A 26,104-nucleotide genomic window follows, 5' to 3' on the forward strand; every position below is an offset into this window, starting at 1 on the left:
TCTGTCCATAGATTTTACCGATTCCAGAGGGTCTAACTGGTGGAAGCAAACACTATGTTGCCTTTTGAATCTGGCTTCTTTCACCTTAGCGTAAAACACGGTGGTTACTCTTTTATGTTCTATTAGTTACTTGTTCTCTTTTATTACTGGGTAGTATTCCCTTGTGTAGATGTACTGAAGTTTGTTTATCCACCACTAGTTGAGAAAATTGTTTTCAATTTTTTCACAATTTTTAATGAAGCTTCTATAAATATCCACATACAGGTTTTATATGAATATACTTTTTCCTTTCTTGGGTAAACATGTAAAGTATGTTTTTAAGAAACTGACAGTTTTGCAAAGTGACTGCCATTTTACATTATCACTAACAATATATGATTTCTGGTTGCTCTCTAACTTTGTCAATACTTGGTATTGTCAGTTTTTTTTAAATTAATTTTCTCTACTCAAGTAGGTGTGTTGGTTCTAATTAGAAACATTCAGAGCACTGATAATGTTGCACATCTTTTCATGTGCTAATTTGCCATTTGTACATCTTGGATGATATATCTGTCCAAATCTTTCCTTTTCTTGATGACTGTTGATACTTCTTTATATGTTTTGGAACCAAGTTCTTTGTCAGATATGTATTTTGCAAATATTTTCTCCCAGTCTTGGAGTTTTGTTTTCCTTTTCTTAACAATATGTTTTGAAGAACACAACTTTCAAATTTTGATGCATTTATCATTATTTTCTCTTTGAATCTTGTTTTTGATGTTGTATACAAGAACGCTTCACCTAACCACAATCATGCATATTTTCTAGTCATCTAGTTTTAGTTTTTTACTTTTGGTGTATGGTCCATTTTAAAGTATGTTTTAAAATTGCTTTCAGTAGCACATACAATCTATCTTAGCTGATTAAGAACTACATCTATGTATTGGAGTATTATGCTGTTGTTTGAAAGCCTGAAGTATATCTATAAAGGTAGTATAGAAAAATCTCTAGAATACATTGCTAAGTGTAAAAAAGCAAGTTACAGTGTACCATGCCATTTCTGTGTGTGTATGTATTGAGGAGGAGGAGGTTGGTATAAAGGATGGAAAGTTTGTGTATATCTGAAAAAAAAAGATAAAAATCTATTAATGTTGGTCATTGGGGTAAAGGGAATTTTGACTTAAAATGTTTACATTCTTCTGCATTTACTTGTCTTTCATGGGCAAGTATTTTTTACGAAATAAGCAAATATAAAAAGTAAAAAAATTGACCCTGGATAATTTTTAGACATAAAAATAAGGAAAATAAATTTATTTCACTTTTTATAGACTTGCTGTTTATAATTACTAAGCAAAGGAGGACTCATTTTCTTTCATTTATCCAAAAATATCAAATTATAGGTACCATATGGTTTTAAATCATCTAGGGAAGTTAAATTTCTCACAACCCAGTATGAAAAAGTTTAATCTTGTTTGAAATGAATGTTTATAAGAAGTTGGCAGATATCAGTTGTGATTTGAACTTAGAATCTGGCCATCTCTCTAATTGAATATCATGAAGCAAATAATATTTTGTTTTTGAAATATTTTAATGACATAAGAAAATACTCATCATGTAATGTTAAGTGAGATATATATGAGTCAACTTTCTTGAAAAAGACAGGAAATATAGAAATGTACCAATGATGATTAGCTTAGGGTCATGGGATATTGGGTGTTTTTTGAAAAATTTTTTGAATATTTCAAAGTAAATTTTAGAAATCTTCCTACAATAAATAAATTCTTTAATTATAAACTGAAGACATACTTAACAGAAAATCAGAAAATACAGATAAGCACAGGTTAAAAAAAAAAAAAACAGAAGAACATCCACTGAGCCAGAACCCATCACTCTCATTTCTTTGAAATATGAACTTCTTATATCTCTTTCTGTATATTTTCTTAGAGAAGTTAGATTTTTTAAAGTAAGATGATTGACATTTTATCTCTCTTCCTTCCTCCCTCAAGTTCTTTTTTCCTCCCTCCCTCCTTCCCTTTGTTTCTACCCTTAACCAGTTTTTTATTAAAATGTTACTTTTTTTTATTGGTTGGTAAGAGCTCTTTAAATATCTTCATCTTTTGTATATCATCTGTGTTGCTTTTATTTTCCTCAGTTTCTTAGTTACCTTTTAATTTCATTTAGAATTCTTCTTTATGTTTGAGACTCAAGAGCATTAAATGTAATGTAATCATATCTATTTGTCTCTTTTTTGAATTATGCTCTTGTTTTATGGTTAATAATTAATTCTATAGTTATGTTGATTATTTCTGTGTTTCCTTTCAATTCCTTGAAGATTTAATATTATTTATTTGTTTTTAAACCCAGTTTTTACTTTTGTTAAGTACTATAGTAAAAAAAAGTCAAACTGTTCAATAACAAGGGAGGGTAAACAGAGCATTCCTTAGAGGCTCCATCTTACTGTTGCTTGGCTTTATCAATTTTTTGATATTCTCTTTGATTTCCATTAGGAAAGGGTAGATTTTTTTTATATCAGCCCTTCCTTTTGCACATGCTTCCCCAGGTACACTTTGTTAATTAAGACACATAATTTGGTTAATCAATAACCATTTGCATATAGTTTGATCGCTTTTTTGTACAGTGCTTTACTTTTCTTATTTATTTATTTAATTTGTTCTAATCACTCAGTGCTTTACTTCTCTTGTGGAATTTCTATATAGCAATTGAGACTTCTTCTCACTTAACTATAAGATCTGATTTCAGTGCTCTTTGTCCATATATTTTTCCAGGTTCAAATTGAAAGATAATCTTTCAGTTATATCCCACCTTTCCTGTGAACTGTACTTAATTTAATTTATTATTTTCAGGAGAAAACACAATAAAACAGACTTCTTTCTAAAGCAAATTGAAAGGTTTATGGAGCCTGTTAGCTGATCCACATTGTTGATGGTACCCTGTGCCTCTTCCCTTATTGATGTGTATTATATCAGCTCTGCACATGCTTCCATCTCGTTGCTTCCTCTGTAAGCTGCAATAAGTCTCCCTTGACAGGCTGCTTAGGGCATCTACAAGACATTTGGCCTTTTGGTGACTTATGCTTTTTGGTTGTGATGTGATGGGCTAGGGTGATCCATCATCCCATAATAATAATGTCAGTGCCTTCCTCAGTGAGCCCAAACCCTTTTGCAGAGTGTGAATAATGTTGAGATCAATGCCTTTTTTGGTTGCTGAGATGGGAAGAATTGACGTACTTGTCTCTTAAATATCAGCTTTGGCACATTGAATGGTTGGAGGCGAGGCCACATTATCCCTCTGTGTGCCTAAGAGGAGCTTTAGGTTGGTAATGTTTGTGCTTCCTCTTATGTCCAAGTCTTCTCTGGTTTCTGCTTCTATAGTTCACAAACAGAAAGGCAAGTCATTTTATAGGGTAAGAAAGGACATTGTTACACTTCTTTGTTCTGTTAGGAGTGATGGTTTAATACATAATCACAAGGCATTTAAAGGTAGGTATTGAGAAGACAAAAACTGGAATTGTCATTGTTTCTTCCATTTTACTTAGCATACATGTTGTCCCAATCTCACTGGGTGAATCTAGAAGGGTCCTGATCAAGGGTATAGTTTGCAAGGATCATGTGCTTGCAGTGTCCACATTCTTCCTCTAGCTTAAGCCATCCTGCTTAGTATTTATTGTTTTTAAAAAAACACATTGGAAATAGAACATCCTAGGTGGTGAGAGGATGACATCTATGGATGTCATATGAAAATTAGTTAAGGAGATTGGCAAAGTGCAGCCAGATATGAAAGTTTGTCCTTTTTAAAAGGAAATAGGTTTTATTCTCTTGTGTCTGAGGGAAGAATTAGAATCATGGGTTTTAGAGGGGGAGGGCTGATCAAATGAAAGCAGTGGCTTAGTGGTGCTCCTTGAAAATGTGGCATCAAGGAGAAGAGAAGTCAGAGGTAAGAGGGAGGCCCAGGCAGAAGCTGACCTGGAATAGGAAAGTCTAGAATAAGGAAGGCAAAACCAGAAGAAGATAGCAGGGAGGCCTTAGAGCACCATTAAGATGAGTGGGGCATGGTGGCATAGGCAGTAATTCCTGCTACTCAGGAGGCTGAGGCAGGAGGAACACAAGTTGGAGGCCAACCTGGGCAACTTAGAGAGACCCTGTCTCAAAGAATAAAAGGGACTGGAGAAGCAACTCACTGTAGAGCACTTGCCTATGCATTTGCTAGGCCAAGGATTCATTCCCCAGTAAATGCTTCTGCATTCTGTTATAGGTACTTTCGGCATCTAACATCTGGGGCAGTTTTGTACTTACAATGGCATAGATTTAATAATTCATGTACATAAGATGACTTTTGATGAAATTGGGGTACTCATAAGTGTGACTTTGATAGTAATGTAATACTTAAAACAGACTGAATAATTGGATATAAACATTAACTAATGTTTATTAAACTATATTAACATTAACACTTAAATTTCCAAGTTACTTGCTTTTTCATTTTTTGTTTGTTTTAGGATACCAATGGATATTATAAAGGGAAACCTAGATGGGATTTCAAAACCAGCCTCAAATTCAAGAACACGTCCTGGGAGCAGAAGTTCAAATGCAAGTTCTCTGGAGGTGCTCTCACCAGAACCAGGTTCCTTCAAGGTGATTTGCTTCTGAATTCCTTCTCTCAGAATTAGTAACTGATGAAACCAATCTTGTTGTTAACATTCCCCCTTATTTTTCCTCTTTAAATGGCATTTTCAGGAAGCATTCCCAGATTTCTTGGATTTTACTTGAGTGTTTAATATGAAAGTACTCTGAATCCTTTCTTCCTTCCCTTCTTTATTTTGGAGTGTGGTTTATTTGTTCACGTTGTAATTTGTTAAAAGTTTGATGACTTTTTAGAAAGTGTTGACTTTTTTTTTTACTTCATAAGGAAAATTTGTATTCCAATATCTAATATGTATCCATCAACATTTACCATGAAAATGATTCAGTATTTAGAAAAATGGTTTGAAGCCATGTGGTCTGTTTGTTAGGTGTATTATCTGTTCATAACTTTCTTTTATATTCTCTCTCTTTTTCTTGTAGTACGTCTTCTTTAATTAAAATATCTCAACTGATTTTTAAAAATAATCAGTTTTCTCAAGTCTGATGTGGTATAATTTATTCCTTTTAAGTTTGTAGAGGAAAAAATTTGAAATTTATGATGAAAAAAATCTCTGCAAGTTAATGAACTCATACTAATTTTTTTGTTGTTGATTTATGGATTAGACTTTGCATTATGGAACTCGAGAGTTTTTGTCTATCATGATTTAGTGTAAGAAATAGCACTCTAGATATTTCTAGCAGACAAGATTTGACTACAAAAATCCAGTTCCTCAAAACCAACAGAGGCCAGCAGGAAATGTAGTCCAAGGAGAGAGCTTCCCCTGGATTATTGGTTCCCACATCACACCACTATGCTGCAATAACAGAGATCAGAAAACTGCTACTGCTGCTGTTTCTAGCATTGCCACAAGCTTCTCATAACTACAAAGCTGGTAACTAGACATTCAGATATGACCATCTTTGATATATTTTGCCAGATTCCTATCAGGATCTTAGATGGCTTCTACCCCACTTTTGCTTTCCACCTTGGGCAGGTACATCTAAGTAGATGATCCTAACATGCTTCTAGAACCCTCGTGTCAAGTGACTTTGTAAAATACAGTTTCTGCCTGAGCTCTCTGTGTTTGTTTCATCTAATCTTATATTATTACTGTATGGTGTGTTAACTCTTGTAGCTTTACTAAATAATTACTAAAATCTGATAGAGTGGTTTGCCTCATTATTTTTTCAGGACTGTCTTAGCAATCTTTGTTTTTTTGTTCTTCTAGATATATTTTAGATCAGCTTTTTAAGTTCTAAAAATACTGTTGGTTTTTAAAAAATTTTTTTTAGTTATGCATGGGCGCAATATCTTTATTTGCTTATTTATTTTTATGTGATGCTAAGGATCGAACCCAGAGTCTCACATGTGCGAGGTGAACACTCTACCACTGAGCCACAACCCTAGCCCCTACTGTTGAGGTTTTTAAAAAAATATTTATTTTTTAGTTCTAGCTGGACACAATATCTTTATTTCACTATTTATTTTTATGTGGTGCTGAGGATCAAACCCAGGGTCCCACATGTGTGAGGCAAATGCTCTACCACTGAGCCAAAACCCCAGACTCTGTTGGGGTTTTGATTTAAATTATTTTGAATATGTAGATTAATTTGGGGGAGAATTTATAGCTATCTGATTTTAAATCCTCCCTTCTAACATTGTGACTCATTTTATCTCTTATTAACTTCTATTTTTTAATTAAAAATTTTACATACAGTAAAATTCACTATTTGGTGTATGGTTCTGTGAGATCTGGCAAATAGAGTGATGTGACCATTATTATAATCAAGATATAGAACAGTTTTGTAACTCCTCAAAAAATTCCCTTGTTCTATTATTTGTAAACAATCACCTCCCAGCCTTAATTCCTGAAAATTATTAATCTATTTTCTGTTCCTGTAGTTTTTCTTTTTTTAGGAGGTCATATACATAGAGTCATATGGTCTTATTTTATCTCCTAATGTAAATACTGCCTTTGAGAAGCATCAATGTAGTTGCATGTATCAAAGTTAATGTTTTTTCATTGCTGAGTATACCATGATTTGTTTCCTGGTTGAGGAACATTTGAATTGAATCCAGTTTTTAGTGATTATGAATAAATTTGTTATATATATATTTGATTACAATATAATTTTGTAGGTAAATAAGTTTTTATTTCTCTTGAGTAAATACCTAAGAGTGAGATTTATGGACTGGATGATAAGTGTATGTTTAACAATAAGTGTTTTCTGTTTCCACCAGTGATGTACAAGAGTACTTGTTGCTCTGCATCCTTGCCAGCAGTTGGTTTAATCAGTTTTTTTTTTCAAGCCTTTCTAAAAGACATATAATAGTATCTCAGTGTAGTTTAACTTATATTTCTGTAGTGATGAATAGAATTCATAATGTTTCATGTGTTTATTTGAAAACCATATATAGTTTTTGAAAAATGTCTATTCATATTTTTGTTGAATTGTGTAAACTATATTTCTTTTTTGTTGACTTTTGAGAGTTCTTAAATATGTTCTAAATAGAGTCTGTTGTCAGATATGTGACAGTATTTTGTCCCAGTCAATGGTTTGACTTCTCATTCTTTCAACTGTGTCTTTTACAGCATAAACATTTTACATTTTAAGAACATTTTACCATGTTTTTTTCTTTTGAGATTGTGATTTTTGCGTTGTATCACAAAACTGTCTAACTCAAAGTTCTAAAGATTTCTCTCCTGTTTTTCTCTGACAGTTTATAGTTTGTTTGCATTTAGACCTATGATTCATTTTTAATTAATTTTTATGTTAAGTCATGAAGTATAGGTCAAGGTTACTTTTTTATAAGGAGGTATATTTGTTAAATATTAATATAGCAGCTTCAAATAATTTTTAACCTTCTTGTGTCTTTATGTTTTAAGTTGGATTTTGTTTATTTTATTTAATTGGAAAATCTCTTTTAAACTAGTGGGTAAAATGTACATTTTTTTTCATTTTATCTAATCTGTAAAATATATGTTTAAATAACATTTGAATTTATCTAGCATCTTGGTTTTTCTTGCATTTTATTAATATTAACTGATTATTTATATTTTTCTCTGTTTCAGTTTACTGATTTGAAAATTATATTTATGTTCTTTCCTTAGAATTTGATGAACAAATTCTAAAGTTTACCAATATTTCTTTTTCCTTCTAAAAAATGCAAAGACTTTAGATATTATATTGTCACTTTTTCTAATTTACATGTAATTATTATTCTCTATGGATATTATTTTCATCATTATTGTTTATGCTTTAGTTTCAATATACTTATATGTTTACTTTTTTTTTGTTTATCCTTGCTTTTTGGAAAAATAAATCTTCTTTATTCTATCTTTAATCTTCATTTTGTAATATCTGTATCTATTGATCAGTTTATCTACATCTTTTAGTAATCTTTCTTTGAGAACCCATGAGTGGCAAATACTAAATCTGCTTTTGAAAATGTGTTCACAGGGCTGGGGATGTGGCTCAAGTGGTAGCGCGCTCGCCTGGCATGCGTGCGGCCCGGGTTCGATCCTCAGCACCACATACCAACAAAGATGTTGTGTCCGCCGAGAACTAAAAAATAAATATTAAAAAAAAAATTCTCTCTCTCTCTCTCTCTCTCTCTCTCTCTCCTCTCTCACTCGCTCTTTAAAAAAAAAAAAGAAAAAGAAAATGTGTTCATTTTCTAGTTTGACTATTTTTTTTAACAAAGCACTTTGAAGTTATCACACATTTGGCTTGTGGTTCTCTTGTGGTCAATGAAAAGGCTTTTGTAGACCTAATATATTCATTCTGCTGTAGGTTGTCTGGCTTAGTTTTATTTGGTTGCTTTAATTTTTTCTCTTTTGTTTGGTGTCCATTGTTACTTACCTAGGATGGGTTTAAATAATTTCTCCTTCTGGAGACTAGAACTTCTTAAAGGATTTGTTGTTTTCCATTTATTTTGGAAAATTTTAAGCCATATTTCAAATGTTAAATTACTTTTATGTTTTCAAATTTTCACATTTCTAACTTTCCCTATATAGTTTTTCTGTTTTCTCATTCTAGAAGTAATATTAAATATCTTACCTTTATATCTTTTATATCCCTTTTCTTTTTGATAGTTTCTAATTATTTATCTTTCTGTGCTTTATTGTGAGTAATTTGTAACATACACTTTTTGGGTTTGGAATTATTTCTTCATATATCAAGTCTGTTTTTCAGACTACCCATTGAATTTAAAAATTTAATAAAGTGTTTTTTTTTCTGGAAGCTCTTTATAGTTTTTTTTTTTTTAAATTTTCTGTTCTTGACAGTGTCTTGGCTTTTTCTCAAGACTTTTGATTCTTCTTTTTGCCTTTATAATCCTTTCTGAATTGGGTATTTACAATTTAGTTTTATTCTCTACATCTGTATTCTCCTATGTTTAAGTGGGGTACTAGCACCTATAGCATTGGGTCATTGTGAGTAGTGAATGGCACAGTGTATATAAAGTACTTAGCACTGGACATGGTTGATTGCAATTCGTCAATAAATGTTGGTAGTGATTATTATATACTGACAACTGAGTTCTGCTAGGTTTATGTTTCATGTCAGGCAAAGATGCTTGCCCAGGAAACTGCATTCCTAGCATTTTAATTCTCAGTAGCACCCATTTTCTGTCCTGGAGATTTGCATTGTGGTAATGGAGAGTTGAGCTTGTGGCTATAGGGACAACAAAAACCTTCCAATGGCTGAGGCCGGAAGGGCTAGAGCAGACAGTCTTTCATTGGGAAAGGAAAGGTATTTCCTTGAGAAGTGGCTGACCCTCTCTACCTGAGACCTCAACTCTCTTGGGCTCTGTTCACTTCTGTTGCTTCAAAGTCCTGTGATCTCTGTTTTCTCCTGACCCCCAGTCATGATGTCTTTTCTTGTTTTCTCTCAGGAAAATGCAACTGTGCCAAACTGGTGTTTGCAAAGTGAACTTTGCTAAAATATAAAGGGAAACCAAGATGAAATGGAAAAAAATATGAATGGTATAAAAATAAATAATCAAAGCACAGTATTCTGATGATAAGATTCTCATTAGAAGCACAGCTCAATTCAGATTAGCCACTTTTCAGCCATTTGATAGTGGAAAATAACTGTTATATTGGACAGCACAGCTCTAGATCTCTGACTGCTCACCCACATATGAGCTCAGAGGGGTTCATCGTGTATCATCTCAAGAGCCTGGCTGGTAGCAGTTCACTTTAGGATTGATTTTGACCCTTCTCCATTATTGATAGAGATTGTTGGAGAATGGTAGATATTTGGTTTAGATGTTATTAAATTTGTGTAGTTAAATTTCATTTAAGTAAAGTTCGTTATATTTCTAGATACTTTAATGCAAGTGTATATATTTAAATATCTCTACATATGCTTCCATTAGTGTTAAATATTTGAAAATATCATATTTTAAGAAAACAAATTATGTTATTTCAATGTCCTTTAGTCCAGCAGGAGAAAATACATTATTTTTGGAAATTTTTTTAAAAATTATTTTTAGGTTGATACTGTAAGCACATTGAATTCTGGTAAGGAGGACCACTCAGAAAGCAGTAATACAGAGGAAGGAAGATATAATAATGATGATAAAGGGGCAAACTACTCTGAGAAAATAAAACTGGCTAAACAGGGGCCAGTTGAAGATCTGGACTTGATTCAACATCAGATGACCCCCGAATGTTCAGGTAGGATAATCACAAGTTGATTGGATAATGATAACTACAGATATTTTATTTAAAATATTAAGATTATATGTGTTTTTATCAACTAAGTAGAAACAATATACTAAAAAATAAGGAGGCATAATTACATTTTTGTAAGAGAATGATCACCAGTTTTTACTTACAAGAACATTAAGAGCCCTTAAATATATTTAGAAATGTAATAAAATATGACATTTAATAAAATTGTTTTCATGTTCAGTTTACAATAATCAAGTAGGGATTATTTTGTATATTATGGCATGATTTATGGATCATTTTGATTACTAAAATTGCACAATAAAATATATCCTATAATTTGTAAATGCCCTTTTTAGGGCCAATCCCACTCAAAATTGATTTTAACATTTTGATTTTAAATGTACCTTTTTTCCATGCAATTGAATTAATTCTGGTCAGATAGAATTAGAAGAGCAGTTCTGAAATGTGATCTGCAGAGCCCTGGGAAGACCCTTGTGGGGGCTCTGCAGAATGAACACAATTTTTATAATTGCACTGAGATGCTGTTTTCCTCTTTGTCCACTGTGTCAATATTGGTACTGATAGTATAAAAACAATGGTGGGAAATATTCTGGTGCCTTGGCATGAATTGAGACAGTGGCACCAAATTGTATTAGAAATCACTGTGTTTTTACAACCAGTTACTGGCAAGAAAAATAAATAACCAGTGTTACTCAGGATGTCCTTAATGAAGTAGTAGAAAATATTAATATTATTAGATTTTGAGCCAGTATACATCATCTTAATATCCTGTGTGGCAAGGAAGTAGACATAAAAGAATTTTGTATATTCTAAGATGGGAAGGTTGTGTTGAAGAAAAGTACTTGTGTGATAACTTGAACTGGGAGCTAAACTGCCCAATTTTTTTGTGGAACACCATTTTTACTTGAAATAACAACTGACAGGCAAACTGGTATCATTCAGACTTTTGTATTTGGCAGACTTATTTTTTATTTTAAAGATAAAGCAAGTCTTATACTTCAAGGAAAACTACTATAGTATTTGCTACTAATGATAAAATTTGAGCATTCTGCTACTAATGGTAAAATTTGAGCATTCACATGAAAATCAGAATTTTGGAAAACTTGTGAATGTTATTCAATAGCTTATCAATACTTAGACTTTTTTGATAAAAATAGGTGGTAATATTAACAAATGTGACTTTTGAATATTGTATAATGAAATACGTTTATATTTTGAATGTGTGCATAATTCTGTTAGCCACTACTTTCCAAATGGCAAATGCAGGATTAAAGATCCATTCAACATGAAAGACAGAGCCAAAGATTTTAGTGGAACAAACTCAGAAAGCTCACTGATATGGTTACAGGTTTCACACTACAATTAACCTTTAAGAAGCTACCCCTGACAAGTTTTGGTACAGTACTAAAGAAAAATAACTAGTTATTTGATAGACTACTAAATTTCTCCTCTTTTCCCAACTACATATCTATGTGAGGCCAAATTTTCCTCATGTACTTCAATCAAAACATAAAATTACAATAGGTTGTAGAAGTACATATGAGAATCTAGATGTTTTCTATTAATCCAGATATTAAAAGTTGAAAATAATGCTAGTCTTCTCACTAATATTTTGGAAGACTAATAATTATAACATGTTAGTTATGTTAACATGTAATTAATAATACTTTGTTTACTATTATTTAAAATGAATAAATAAATGTATTTTACAATAATTTTCAGTTCTGCTTTCTAAGACGGTAATTATAAAAAGATACAACCTACATACATGAAGACTACTTTGGGCTCTCAATAATTTTGAGGTGGTAAAGAGGACTATGACAAAAAAGTTTGAGAGCTGCTAATTTAGAATATGGTTGGGATGAGATGAGTTCTTAAAGTTAGATAGGTGACTCAGGATTACATTTATCAGGAAATAAGATATTATATTTGAGATTAGCTATTGGCCCAGTCTACACAGTATTTTAAAATATATTTTTAGTACTGTGTGAATTACTTAAAAATGCCTATTATATAGACTACTTAGATGGAGCTTGAGAATGCTAGGATTGGTAGTTGGGAATTAGAACTAAAGGGTATTACATTTGAATTATATAAGCAATAAGATTTGAGGATACTCCTTATTGATAAGATTAATATTCTTTTTGAATAAACTTCCTTCTTCTAAAAATATCTCCCTCTTTTTTTTCCTTAAAGAGGAAGCAATGTATGTTATGGGGACACATCACTGATCTCTTTGGATTTTCAAAAATTGCTAAATTTGGCCTCATTTAGCATAATATGCCATTTAAAGTGATTTGTTCTGAGATGACTAAGACTTAATACTTGGACATTTATGCTCATTGCCAGAGAACCAAATTTTATCAGATTTCATGGAGGGTGTGTTATTGCTTGGTGGCTAAGAGCTGGAGTCAGACAGATGTGGGTGGAACTGACTCTATATTTACTAGTTATATTACATGTATGAACTCAGGTACAGATTAATGTCAGTTTACTAATTTTTAAAATGAAGACAATGACTATGCCACTTTACAGAGTTAAGGTGAGTGTTAAATGAGTAATGCATGTAAATAAAGCTCTTAATGTGCCACAGGTCACTCTGTAAGCTGCCATCATTATCATTAATTCTAAATTAAAATTTGAATGATGGAAGATCATTTTTGATTTTGGTACCAGGGATGGAACCCAGGGGTGCTTAACTGGGAGAGCAACAACCCCAGTTCTTTTTATTTTTTATTTTGAGACAGGATGATGCTAAGTTGCTTAGGGCCTCGGTAAATTGCTGAGATTAGCCTCAAACTTGCAATCCTTCTGCTTTAGCCTCCCGAACCACTGGGATTACAGGTGTGTGCCACCATTCCTGGTAGTCAAAGTATTTTTAAGTGCTTTAAGAAATTAGAAACATGGAGGGGCATGGAGAAAAGTGTCTGCCTACATTAGGTACTTATTAGAGCTTGTTTCTTCTGTATGTTGAACCACTTTGTGTTGCTTATGATATACTACTTTTTTTTTAAGGGGGGGAGGGAGAGAGAGAATTTTTAAATATTTATTTATTTTTTTTTAGTTTTCAGCGGACACAACATCTTTATTTGTATGTGGTGCTGAGGATCGGACTCAGCGCCGCGCGCATGCCAGGCGAGCCCACTACCGCTTGAGCCACATCCCTAGCCCTGATATACTACTTTTTACTGTAGCTCTTTATACATGCCTTCTCTTTCTTGAGAAAGAGTTTGGAGTCTTCAGCAATTTTAGGATAGGATATATGTCTTATTCCTTATTTACTATTTGTTAATCATGGATAGGGAATGTATAGAAGAAGGAAGGAGAAAATTTAGGATTTAAAATAATAAGGGAACAACTTATGAAAAGGCCCAGTTATTTCAACTGTAAAATAGAGACAAATGTCTATTTTGCAGAGTTATTAGATAATTATATGAAAAAAATACATGAAAGTACCTTGTAAATCAAGTTGGTTACATGACATCAATACAATAGTTACTATCATCACTATACATAGTTTTTAAGTAAAAGAATAAAGATTAAAAACAATAAAACTTTATGGATTTATTAAACTTCAAACCTGTTTCTACTTTCAACACAATATAGATGAAACCAAATTAAAAGAAGTAGACTCTCAACTTCAAGATGCTATTTATAAAATGAACAGACTTGATAAAATATTGGCAAAAAAACAATACAGAGAAAAAGAAATTAAGAAGCAAGGTCTTGAAATGAGAATAAAGTTGTGGGAAGAACTTAAGGTAAGAATTGTACAACTATATGTCAATATGTAAGAACCAATTTCCTCTAAGAGAATAAGAAAAGCATGGACTGTGATAGTGTTAATGTGGTCTGCCTTTGTTGTTTTGTGGAGGTGGTGACATAGCATGAATATGTGTGTATGTGCTGGGTACAGGGGTGAAATGTTTCTGGAATGAGACTTTGGGCACTGTGCTAGCATGCTCATTGACCTGTCATACCAGTGTCAGGTTAGAGCTCCTCAATCTCTGGAATAGGGAAGTGTATGATGTCTGCTTTCATCAAGAACGTATATTTGCTTTTTCTTCAGTGAGCTTACATTTTGGAGATAAACAGGAAAATACACAAAAATTGAATTCCCTAGTTAGTTTATTACTTGAGTAACATTTATGACAATCAAGTTGGGAGTTTACTATTTCATGTGTTGGTCAAATCTCTTCAGGAAGCTGTAAGGTACTTGAGGAATGAGCCATGCTCAAATTGTTTTTGTTTCAATAAATTTCTGGTGCTTCATTAACATTGGCTCTCTTGGACTTCTTATTTTCTGTAGTATTAAGGGGTTGAGGTTGACCAGATGTTGTTACTGATTTGGTATAGAGCCATTGACTCTTATTTGTATTTTGCCCCTGAAAGGAGAGCACCTGTGAGATAGGAACCTTGTGATAATAAATTGGTTGTTTTTGATAAAATCATTCTTAATCATCTAATGACTTCAGAGGAAATTTCCTAGGCCTAGGCAGTATTATGAATTAAGAAGGAAATAATTGTGAATACATTTTTTACAGAGATCTCAGGAAGGCCATTGAGATGAAAGAAAGCAACCCCAAATGCAGTGTTTTAAGCTAGAAAAATGATTTCCATAAATCTTAGCAGAAAAAGTTAGTTTATCACTTTTTCCTATGGAAACTCAAATTGTTTTTATTTCCTTTGAAATAAGAATTATAAATAGAAACAGTAATATACTTGAAATGTCTGAAATTTCAATTTGATTATACCTTTAGTTTACTCTTTAGTTATAAAAATATCTAACAGAAACTTAAGATTTTTTAAGCAAAGTGATTTATCATATATTGATGATAGACATATATTTCAACTTTAACTGGAAATATCTATTGACACAATTTTGTGGAAACAGGAAATATTAACAAATTTCCTACTTAAAGGAATATGAATGGCCTGAGGATTCTTGTTTGTATGTATATGATAGGAAACTATGCTATAATTAAAAAATCAGTGAGTATAGCTATCTTCTTGTTTAAATTTTAATTTTTATTTCATAGTCTGCAAAAAATAGTGAAGCTTTGCAAAGTAATGAGGAGATGGAAAATACAAAGAAATTTTTATCTTTGACTGCTGCATCTGAAGAAACTGTTGGTGAGTAGATGTCATTCATCCTTGTTTTTATTGGAGTCAGACAAGATTTGGATTAAAGTTAAATTCCTGATCCAAAATTTCCCCTTTTCTTCGTGAATTTGACTCTTCTTTAGAGGAAATATGATATGAAATTACTCTGAGCTTAGGTATGTTTCATTGTGTTTAAGTATTTGTATCTTAATAGAGCGTGGAAAAATTGAGAAACAGGCCCACTATGTCTTTGCCCTTACTTTCTGTCCCTGTTTGATTCTTCTAGAGGATATTTTATTCTGATAGTCCTCTATCTCACCAGGTAAAACACTCAGGCCTATGCAACCCCCTTCATAAAAATCTACTTCTGATATATCCTATTATCTTACATTCCTAGTTTTTCAGACTAACCAATTAGTTCTGCACATGTATTTCTACTTATCCCTTTGTGTGTATGTGTAAAATTGTGAATGTTCTTTTCAAATACAAATATAATGTAGTCATATATTCTTAAACCCACTTACTTAATGGTGAAACTTTTAGAGAGTGGAAGCAGTTGATATGCTTTGCTTGGCTACTTTTGGAATCCTTTAGTCAATATCCCATAGGTAGTCTTTGTGGTGGAAGAGTTCTAAGCAGTGTCCTGAGTTCTCTCAGAATACTGGGATCTTTTTTTCTTATATAAAGTGAATGTCTAACATTGTAGAACTCCAAAAATCTGATTCAGACTACTGAAGCACTTTTAGTGGAACAATAGTCGATCTTTGTTGTGAATAATATTCCTTCAGGTTTATTCCTTTCTGGACTAGTATTAAGAGCTCAGAAGCTGCTAGGGCTTGAGAGATTTGAGTTTATAGTGCACCAAAATGTTTCTCCTTAAGAAGATGGGTGTTTCATCTGGGTTGCCCCTTCTGTAATGAAGGACTTTAAAAAAAATGAATCTTTCAAAATTTCAACTTCTTAAATCCATAGCTGGAGTGACCTTATTGAAATTTACCTTGCCATTTGTATATCCTAATTGAAACAACAAAAAATTAGCTTCTCTATATTAAAATCCTAGATAGTTTACTTTCTGCTGCTTCTACCTTATTATAGAAGTAACATGGGTAATTGTGTTGGAAAACATGGGTAAACAGAATGAAAAAAATTGCTGTCACCTAAATTGTCAACATGCAGGAATAATCACTATTAATAATTTGGTTTATTATTTTTGATAATTTGGTTTATTATTTTTCTTTTGAGACATGTTTAGTTTAAACATCTGTATCTACCTACCTATCTATCTAAGGATAAAAATGGGATAAAATTGGATTTATGGTGATTTTTAAGCTTTTTTTCCACTGGTTTGTATCTCATGAACCCCTTTAACTGTTACTAAGAATCTGTGTGGTAGCTTGTTTCCAAAATGGCTGCCCTCAGTGCCTTCCCTCTATGTACTTTCATTCTATTCCTCATTAAGAGATATAATTTCTCCTATTTCTCCCGCCCTTTTCAGTCTGGGCTAGCCTGGAATAACTTTGACTGATATAGCCAAGGCAATACTATGCCATTTCTAGGCCTTGCCTTTAAGAAGACTGGCAATTTCTGTTTCTTTTCCTGGCTTATGCAGATGAAAGCCAAGCCACCCTGAATCTGCTGTGCTGTGAGAAAGCCCAGACAGGTCATGAGAAAGGTTAGGCAGAGAGAAAATAATTCTGGCCAGTTCTAGGATATAATGTCCCCCTCAAATTCATGACTACCTGGAATTGCAGAATGTAATTTTATTTGGTAATAGGGTCTTTACAGATATACTTAGTTAAGATGAGGCATAATAGAGTAGGATGGACCTAAATCCAATGACTGATGTCCCTTATTTTCATAAAATAAGCATAGGAGAAGACATAAAGATATAGAGACACCAAAATACAGGGAAGAAGGCCTGTAAAGATAGAGGCAGAGACGGGAGTTATGTAGCTACAAGCCAAGGACTACCAAGGATAGCTGGGAGCCACATAAACTAGGAAAATGCAAAGAAGGAAATTCTCTGGCAACACTGTGATTTTAGATATCTAGAGAATAAATTTATATTGTTTTCAGCCACCTAGGCCCTGGTAATTTGTTACAGCATCCTTAGGAAACTGATTTACCAGCTGTTCTAATTATCTCAGTGCCGGCACTAAAGTTGTGAATTAAGAAGGAACTGTAAGCTGGGCATGGTAGCTCTTGCCTATAATCCCAGTGGCTCCAAAGGCTGAGTCAGAGGATCACAAGTTCAAAACCAGCTTCAGCAACTTAGTGAGGCACTAAGCAACTTAGGGAGACTTTGTCTCAAAATAAAACATAAAAAGGGCTAGGGATGTTGTTCAGTGGTTAAATGTCCCTGGGTTCAATCCTTGACACACACACACACACACACACACACACACACACACACACACACACAAAAGTAACTATGGACATTTCAGACTGAGAAAACACCACAGAAAATTACCAAGGCAAGACATTGAGCTGCACCAGATTTCTACAACCAAATGCAGGACCTAGCAAGTCAAGGCCCCTTTCCTAAGAGACAAACTGCTATAGGCATCAAATTCCTAACCCACAGAAGCATGAGCATGGTTCCATGGTGATTGTTTTATGCTATCAAGTTTTATTTTTTATTTTGAAATAGGTATAGTTCTTATATACCCTTGCCTAAGCTTCGTCTAATGTTAATGTTTTGCATTACCATAGTACTATAATCAAAACTAAGAAATCAACATTGCTACAGTACTGTTAATTAAACAGTAAACTTCTAAAAATGTACCAGCTTTCCCACCGATATCCTTCCCATTTTTTAGCATCTAACCCAGTACCCCATATTGCATTTAGGTATTACGTCTCCTGTTTCCTCTAATCTGTGATGGTACCTCAGTCTTTCCTCGTCTTTTGTGACCCTTTTCGAGAGTAGTTATTTTCATAAATATCCTTAAATTTTGGTTTGTGTGATGTTTTCTCATGATTAGATGAAAATTATTCATTTTTAGTATGTGAATCTCAGAAATTATGTGTCCTCCCTCAGTCACACTTGGGATTCATAATGATGATATATTATTGATTGTGTTAACTCTAATCACTTAGTTAAGTGCCTGCTGGATTTTTCCACCGTAAGGTTACTATTTTTCCTTTTGCACTTAATAAATATCCTGGGGGAAGCTACTTTAAAGCTATGCAAATATTCAGTTTCTCTGTAGATTTCTGCCTACTAATTTTAGCATTAATCAGTACATCTTACTTGAAGTAATTATTACCATATGCTGTGAAATTTTGGGTGATTTTTAATGCATAATAGAAAACTGGAACAATTTATATCAGCATTATTTTAAATGGCCATGTGTCAATTTAACGTGTGTATGTGCCATCATTTGTTTAAACCCTGATGTCCAACATTTAGTTTTGTTTTTAATTACACAACAGCTGCAGTGATCTTCAACATGCTGAAGATTTGGGCCTACTTTTTCTTCTGTTAGGTGCAGAGTCTCTCTCTATATATAAAAGAGAAATTACTTAGTCAAAGGGTGTTGGACTTTAAAAAAATTTTCTAACCATATTAACTATTGAAACCAATTCAGACTTCTACCAACATTTGTATCTGAATATTGTTTTCCTAAACCCACAACAATGGATTTTATGATTATTTTAAGCTTTATTTACTTAAAGTGGAATTTTAAAAATTTGTCTCTTTCTGATTATCAGAGGTTAAATATTTATTTTTTGTTTCGCCATGCTGTGAATTGCTTGTTTATATCTTAGTATCTCTTTTTTTCTTTCTTAGATATTTGTTCTTTTTAGAATTTTTCAATTTTAAATTTATTTATGTATTCTAACTTGTTATATGTGACAGCAGATTGCATTTCAATTCATAGTACACATATATAGCACAATTTTTCATGTCTCTGGTTGTTCATAAAGTAGAGTCACACCATTCGTGTCTTCATACATGTGCTTAGGGTAATGATGTCCATGGCATTCCACCATCTTTCCTACCCACATTATCCTTCCCTTCTCCTCCTTCCCCTTTGCCCTATCTAAAGTTTCTCCATTCCTCCCATACTTCACCCGCTCCCCCCATCCCCATATGGATCAGCATCTACATACCAGAGAAAACCTTTGGCCTTTGGTTTTTTGGGATTGGGTTACTTCCCTTAGCATAATATTCTCCAACTCCATCCATTTACCTACAAATGCCATGATTTTATACTCTTTTAATGCTGAATAATATTCCATTGTGTATATATACCACAATTTCTTTATCCATTCATCTACTGAAGGGCATCTAGGTTGGTTCCACAATTTAGCTATTGTGAATGGTGCTGCTACAAACATCGGTGTGGCTGTGTCCCTGTAGTATGCTGTTTTTAAGTCCTTTGGTTATAAACCAAGGAGTGGGATAGCTGGGTCGAGTGGTAGTTCCATTCCAAGTTTTCCAAGGAATCTCCATACTGCTTTCCAGATTGGTTGCACTGATTTGCAGTCTCACCAGCAATGTATGAGTGTGTCTTTTTCCCCACATCCTCTCCAACACTTATTTTTGTTTGTGTTCTTAATAGCTGCCATTCTGATTGGAGTGAGATGAATTCTTAAGAGTAGTTTTGATTTACATTTCTCTAATTGCTAGAGATATTGAATATTTTTTCATATATTTGTTGATTGATTGTATGTCATCTTCTGAGAAGCATCTGTTCAGTTCCTTGGCCCAGTTTCTGGTTGGGTTATTTGTGTGTGTGTGTGTGTGTGTGTGTTTTTTTTTTTTTTTTTTTTTGGTGTTACGTTTTTTTGAGTTCTTTGTATATCCTAGAGATATTCTCTGATGTGAGTGTGGTAAAAATTTGCTCCCATTCTGTAGACTCTCTATTCACTCACTGATTGTTTCTTTTGCTGAGAAGAAGCTTTTCAGTTTGAATCCATCCCATTTACTTATTCTTGATTTTATTTCTTATGTTTTAAGGAGTCTTGTTAAGGAAGTTGGGGCCTACATGATGAAGATTTGGGCCTACTTTTTCTTCTGTTAGGTGGAGGGTCTCTGGTCTAATTCCTATGTCCTTGATCCACTTTGATTTGGGTTTTGTGCTGGTGAGAGAAAGTAGTTTAATTTCATTTTGCTACATATGGATTTCCAGTTTCCCAGCATCATTTGTTGAAGAGGCTATCATTTCTCCGATATATGTTTTTGGCGCCTTTGTCTAGAATGAGATAACTGTATTTATGTGGGTTTGTCTCTGTGTCCTCTATTCTGTACCATTGGTCTACAAGTCTATTTTGGTGCCAAATTACTGTATTGTTTTTGTTTTTACTGCTCTGTAGTATAGTTAAGGTCTGGTATAGTGATGACACCTGCTTCACTCTTCTTGCTAAGGATTGCTTTGGCTATTCTGGCCAAATTATTTTTCCAGATGAAAGTCATGATTGCTTTTCCTATTTCTATGAAGACTGTCATTGGGATTTTGACTGGGATTGCGTTAAATCTGTATAGTGCTTTTGGTGGTATGGTCTTTTCCAATATTAATTCTGCCTATCCAAGAACAAGGGAGATCTTTCCATCTTCTAAGGTCTTTAAATTTCTTTCTTTAGCATTCTGTAGATTTCATTGTAGAGGTCTTTCACCTCTTTTTGTTAGGTTGATTCCCAAGTATTTAATTTTTTTTGAGGCTGTTGTAAATGGGGTAGTTTTCCTAGTTTCTGTTTCAGAGGATTTGTCATTGATGTATAGAAATGCCTTTGATTTATGGGTGTTGATTTTATATCCTGCTACTTTGCTGAACTCACTTATTAGTTCTAGAAGTTTTCTGGTGGAATTTTTCAGATCCGCTAAATATAGAATCATGTCGTTGACAAATAATGATAGTTTGAGTTCTTCTTTTCCCCTCGGTATCCCTTTAATTTATTTCCTCTAATTTCTTTGGCTAGAATTTCAAGGACTATGTTGAATACAAGTAGTGAAAGAGGACATCCCTGTCTTGTTCCAGTTTTTGGAGGGAATGCTTTCAATTTTTCTCCATTTAGAATGATGTTGGCCTTGGGCTTAGCATAGATAGCTTTTCCAATGTTGAGATATGTTCCTGTTATCCCTAGCTTTTCTAATGTTTTCAACATGAAGGGATGCTGTATTTTGGTGAGTGCTTTTTCTGCATCTATTGACATGATCATATAATTCTTATCTTTAAGTCTATTGATGTGATGAATTACATTTGTTGATTTCCATATGTTGAACCAAAACCTTGCATCCCTGGGATGAATCCCACCTATTTGTGGTGCATGATCTTTTTAATATGTGTTTGTATGCTATTTGCCAGAATTTTATTGAGAATTTTTGCATATATGTTCATTAGAGATATTGGTCTGAAGTTTTCTTTCTTTGATGTGTCTTTGTCTGGTTTTGGAATCAGGGTGATATTGGCCTCATATAATGAGTTTGGAAATGTTCTTTTTCTATTTCATGGAATAAATTGAAGAGTATTGTTATTCTTTGAAAGTCTTGTCGAATAGCTGTGTATCCATCTGGTCCTGGGCTTTTCTTGGTTGGTAGGCCTCTGATAGCATCTTGTATTTCATTGTTTGAAATTGATCAGTTTAACTTGTATATATCATACTGATTCAGTTTGGGCAAATCATATGACTCTAGATAAATTTTCGATGCCTTTGATATTGTCTATTTTACTGGAGTACAAATTTTCAAAATAATTTCCAATTATCTTCTGTATTTCTGTAGTGTTCATTGTGATATTTCCTTTTTCATTGTGGATATTAGTAATTTGAGTTTTCTCTTTCCTTCTCTTCATTAGCATGGATAAGGGTTTATCAATTTTATTTATTTTTTCAAAGAACCAACTTTTTGTTTTGTCAATTTTAAAAATTGTTTCTTTTATTTCAATTTCAGTTATTTCAGTTCTGATTCTAATTATTTTCTGTCTTCTGCTTTTGGTGTTGATTTGCTCTTCTTTTTCTAGGGCTTTGAGATGCAGTGTTAGGTCATTTATTTGATGACTTTTTCTTCTTTTAAGGAATGAACTCCATGCAATGAATTTTCCTCTTTGTACTGTCTTCATAGTGTCCCTGAGATTTTGATATGTTGTATCAATGTTCTTATTTACCTCTAAGAATTTTTTAGTCTCCTCTTTAATGCTTTCTGCAACCCATTGTTCATTCAATAGCATATTATGTAATCTCCAGGTGTTGAAGTACCTTTTATTTTTTATTTTATTCTTTATTTCTAATTTCATTCCATTATGATCTGATAAAATGCAGGGTAGAATCTCTACTTTTTTGTATTTGCTGAGTTGCTTTGTGGCATAATATATAGTATATTTTACAGAAGGATCCATGTGCTGCTGAGAAGAAAGTGTATTCACTTGTTGATGGGTGGAATATTCTATATGTCAGTTAAGTCTAAGATATTGATTGTATTATTGAGTTCTATAGTTTGTTTAACTTTTGTTTGAAAGATCTATCTAGTGGTGAAAGAGGTGTGTTTAAGTCAATCATATTATTTTATTGTGGTCTATTTGACTCTTGAAGTTGAGAAGAGTTTGTTTGATGAACATAGATGCTCCATTGTTTGGGGCATATATGTTTATAATTGATATATATTGTTGGTGTATGATTCCCTTAATTAGTGAAATGTCCTTCTTTGTTCTTTTTTATTAATTTTGGCTTGAAGTATACTTTATTTGATATAAGGATGGAAACCCATGCTTGTTTCTGATGTCCATGTGAGTGGTATGCTTTTTCCCAAACTTTCACCTTCAGTCTGTGGATATCTTTTCCTATGAGATGACTCTCTTGAAGGCAGCATATTTTTGGGTCTTTTTTTTTTAATCCAATCTGCCAGTCTATGTCTTTTGATTGGGGAGTTTAGGCCATTAACATTCAGGGTTATTATTGACACATGATTTATAGTCCCAGTCATTTTTGTTTATTTTTGGTATTTAACTCAACTTGGTTTCTCCCTTGACTTGTTTTTCCTATAGTGTAATACCTCTCTTTGCTGATTTTCATTGTTGTTTTTCATTTCCTCCACATGGAATATTTTGCCAAGGATGTTCTATAGTGCAGGCTTTCTAGTTGAAAATTCTTTTAACTCTGTCATGGAAGGTTTTTATTTCATTAGCAAAACATCAACAAATGTAAAGCTTATTTTTCTGGATATAAGATTCTTGGTTGGCATCCATTTTCTTTCAGAGCTTGGTATATGTTGTTCCAGGATCTTCTACCTTTGAGGGTCTAATTTGAAAAATATGCAGAGATCCTAGTTGGTTTCCCCCTATATGTAATCTGATTCCTTTCTCTTATGGCTTTTAAAATTCTATCCTTATTCTGTATGCTAAGCATTTTCATTACAATGTGTCTTGGTGTAGATCTGTTGTAACCTTTGGTTTCCTGTAAGCGTCTTGTATTTGATTTTCCAATTCATTTTTCACATTTGGAATTTTTTTTGATATTATTTCATTGAAGAGATTGTGCAATCCTTTGGTTTGAATCTCTGTGCCTTCCTCTATCCAAATAAATCTTAGATTTGTTCATGATTTCTTACCATCTTCTCTGTGTGATCAACTTTATTTTCTAGATTGTATACTTTGTCTTCATTATCTGATGTTCTGTCTTCCAAGTGATCTAGTCTGTTGGTGATGCTTTCTATTGAGTTTTTGATTTGGTTTATTGTTTCCTTCATTTTCAGGATTTCTGTCAGTTATTTTTTTCAGAATCTCTCTTTCTTGAAGTAGTCTTTTGCTTCATGTATTTACTCTCTTATCTCTTTGTTGGTGTGATCAATGGTTGCCTCTATTTGCTCTCTTATTTCTTTTTATGGAGTGATTAATTTTTGCCTGTATTTGCTTACTTAGGTCATTCTTTAATTAGTAGATAATTTTAATTATGTCCATTCTGAACTCCTTCTCTGACATTTCATCAACTGCATTGTTAATGGATTCTGTTATTGTAGAATCTTGGTTTGTTTGGGTCATTTTCCTCCCTTGTTTTTTATGTTATCTATGTATCTTCCTTTCTTGCAGTGTGGATCTGAGGTATTACACTTTCTACCCTATAATCTTATAGTGTTCCTGCAGATTACCTTTACCTCATCTTGGTGTTAGGCTTCTAGACCCCAGTTGGTGTCCCATGATAAATGCTTCTGCAACTAAAGGTGGTGGTGGCAATAGTGGAGTTAATTCAAGATAGCAGTGGATATGTCCCAAGATGGATGCAACCACTTTCAGAGATGGGGCTGAAAATGTGGGTTGTCTATTTGGAGATGCAGATGCCTTCAGGCCCTATCTGTTGTCTAAAGGTGGAGGCTATTGCGTGGGGAGGGCTATTGCAATGGCTGCAGTGTCCCAAGATGGAGGGTAGGGTAGGCTTGGGTTGGGCGTGGGTCTGCTGGTTGGTGGGGGTGGGGGTGGGGATGGGGTGGGGTGGGGTGGTGCGGTAGTCCTGCAACTAACCTTGGCCTCGGCTCCCTTGTGGATCAGAGTGGTCCTATGTCTTGGGCTGGGCTCCGTAGTGAGTATGCTGGGTGGCAGGGTCCTGGGCTAGGGTTTGGGCCTTGGCTCCTGCACGGGTGGGTGAGGATGGTCCTGGGCCATATCTTAGTCTCTTTTTATAACTCTTTTTTTAAAAAAATTGATTTGAAGGACTTCTTTAAGTATATTCATTCTTTGTATAAATATCAAAAAAGTTTGAAATTTATTTTTCCTATGACTTTGTGATATTTTTTGGTCAATAAAAGGTTACAATTTTTATTTAATTAAACTAGTCATTTCTTTCATATTATTTACTGGTACTCTGTTTCCATCTAAATATTCTATAAATATATACTTATATTTTTCTTTTTTTGAAAAATGAAAAATAAAAAAATAATCTACTTGGAATTTGTTTTGGTATCAGGCATGAGGTAGAGGGTTGATTTTTATCCCCAATTTTACTAGCTGGTTATTCCAATGTCCCTTATTTAATAAACCATCATTTCTGCACTTATTGAAATGCTAACTTTATCAAGTAATGATTGGGTATACTTTCAAATTTGTATTAGTATTATATTGTTTTGATAATTTTAGTTTTATAATTCATTTTATTAGGGTTTTATCTTTAAAAATGTTTTTAAAATAACATGTTTGCTTCAAACCAGTTTTCTCTGAGGTTAGCAAAATGACTACATTATTTTTTTAAAAAGTGAAAAGCATTTTTATATCTATAGCTTATAAAGTTTTTTTTAAAGTAATGTAAATGTCTAAATACTAGTGTATAAAGTTTGTCTAGAGAGGTAAAACTTAGGTTTCCTTTCATGTCTATGAGTAATTCTATACCTTCATAGAAATGAGTATACATCTCTTAATCCAAGCAAGAAATGTGGACATGGACAGTGTCTGAAATGTAATTCTGAATATTATAGTATCTCAGTATCTATAGATTAAATATCAGGAGCTAAATGATATTATCTATATTGAATAAGGCATTTCTAAAAGGCCACTGCACCTGCTTGTGATTGACTCAGGAGCAAGCAATGTTAGGCAGTTCTGTAAGGGTACTGATATGTGGTAATATTTTACTATTAACCTTTTAAAAAATATTTTTAGCTATAGATGGACATAATATCTTTATTTTTATTCATTTCTTTTTGTGGTACTGAGAAACAAATCCAGTGCCTCGCTCATGCTAGGCAAGTACTCTTAA

General features: G+C 33.2%; 1 protein-coding gene across 1 annotated transcript in view; it reads left to right on the forward strand.

The window, feature by feature from the left end:
* Positions 1-26,104, forward strand: part of FSIP1 (fibrous sheath interacting protein 1) — a 233,583-nt gene that overhangs the window by 1,082 nt on the left and 206,397 nt on the right. Inside the window, exons 2-5 of the mRNA XM_081290126.1 lie at positions 4,493-4,628; positions 10,117-10,300; positions 13,925-14,079; positions 15,358-15,451. Of these exons, the coding sequence (XP_081146252.1) occupies positions 4,500-4,628; positions 10,117-10,300; positions 13,925-14,079; positions 15,358-15,451 (562 nt within the window). The 5' untranslated portion in view covers positions 4,493-4,499. The remainder of the gene's footprint in view (positions 1-4,492; positions 4,629-10,116; positions 10,301-13,924; positions 14,080-15,357; positions 15,452-26,104) is intronic.

The sequence above is a fragment of the Spermophilus citellus genome (genome assembly GCF_964194105.1).
Source record: "Spermophilus citellus genome assembly, chromosome: 4".
NCBI lineage: Eukaryota > Metazoa > Chordata > Mammalia > Rodentia > Sciuridae > Spermophilus > Spermophilus citellus.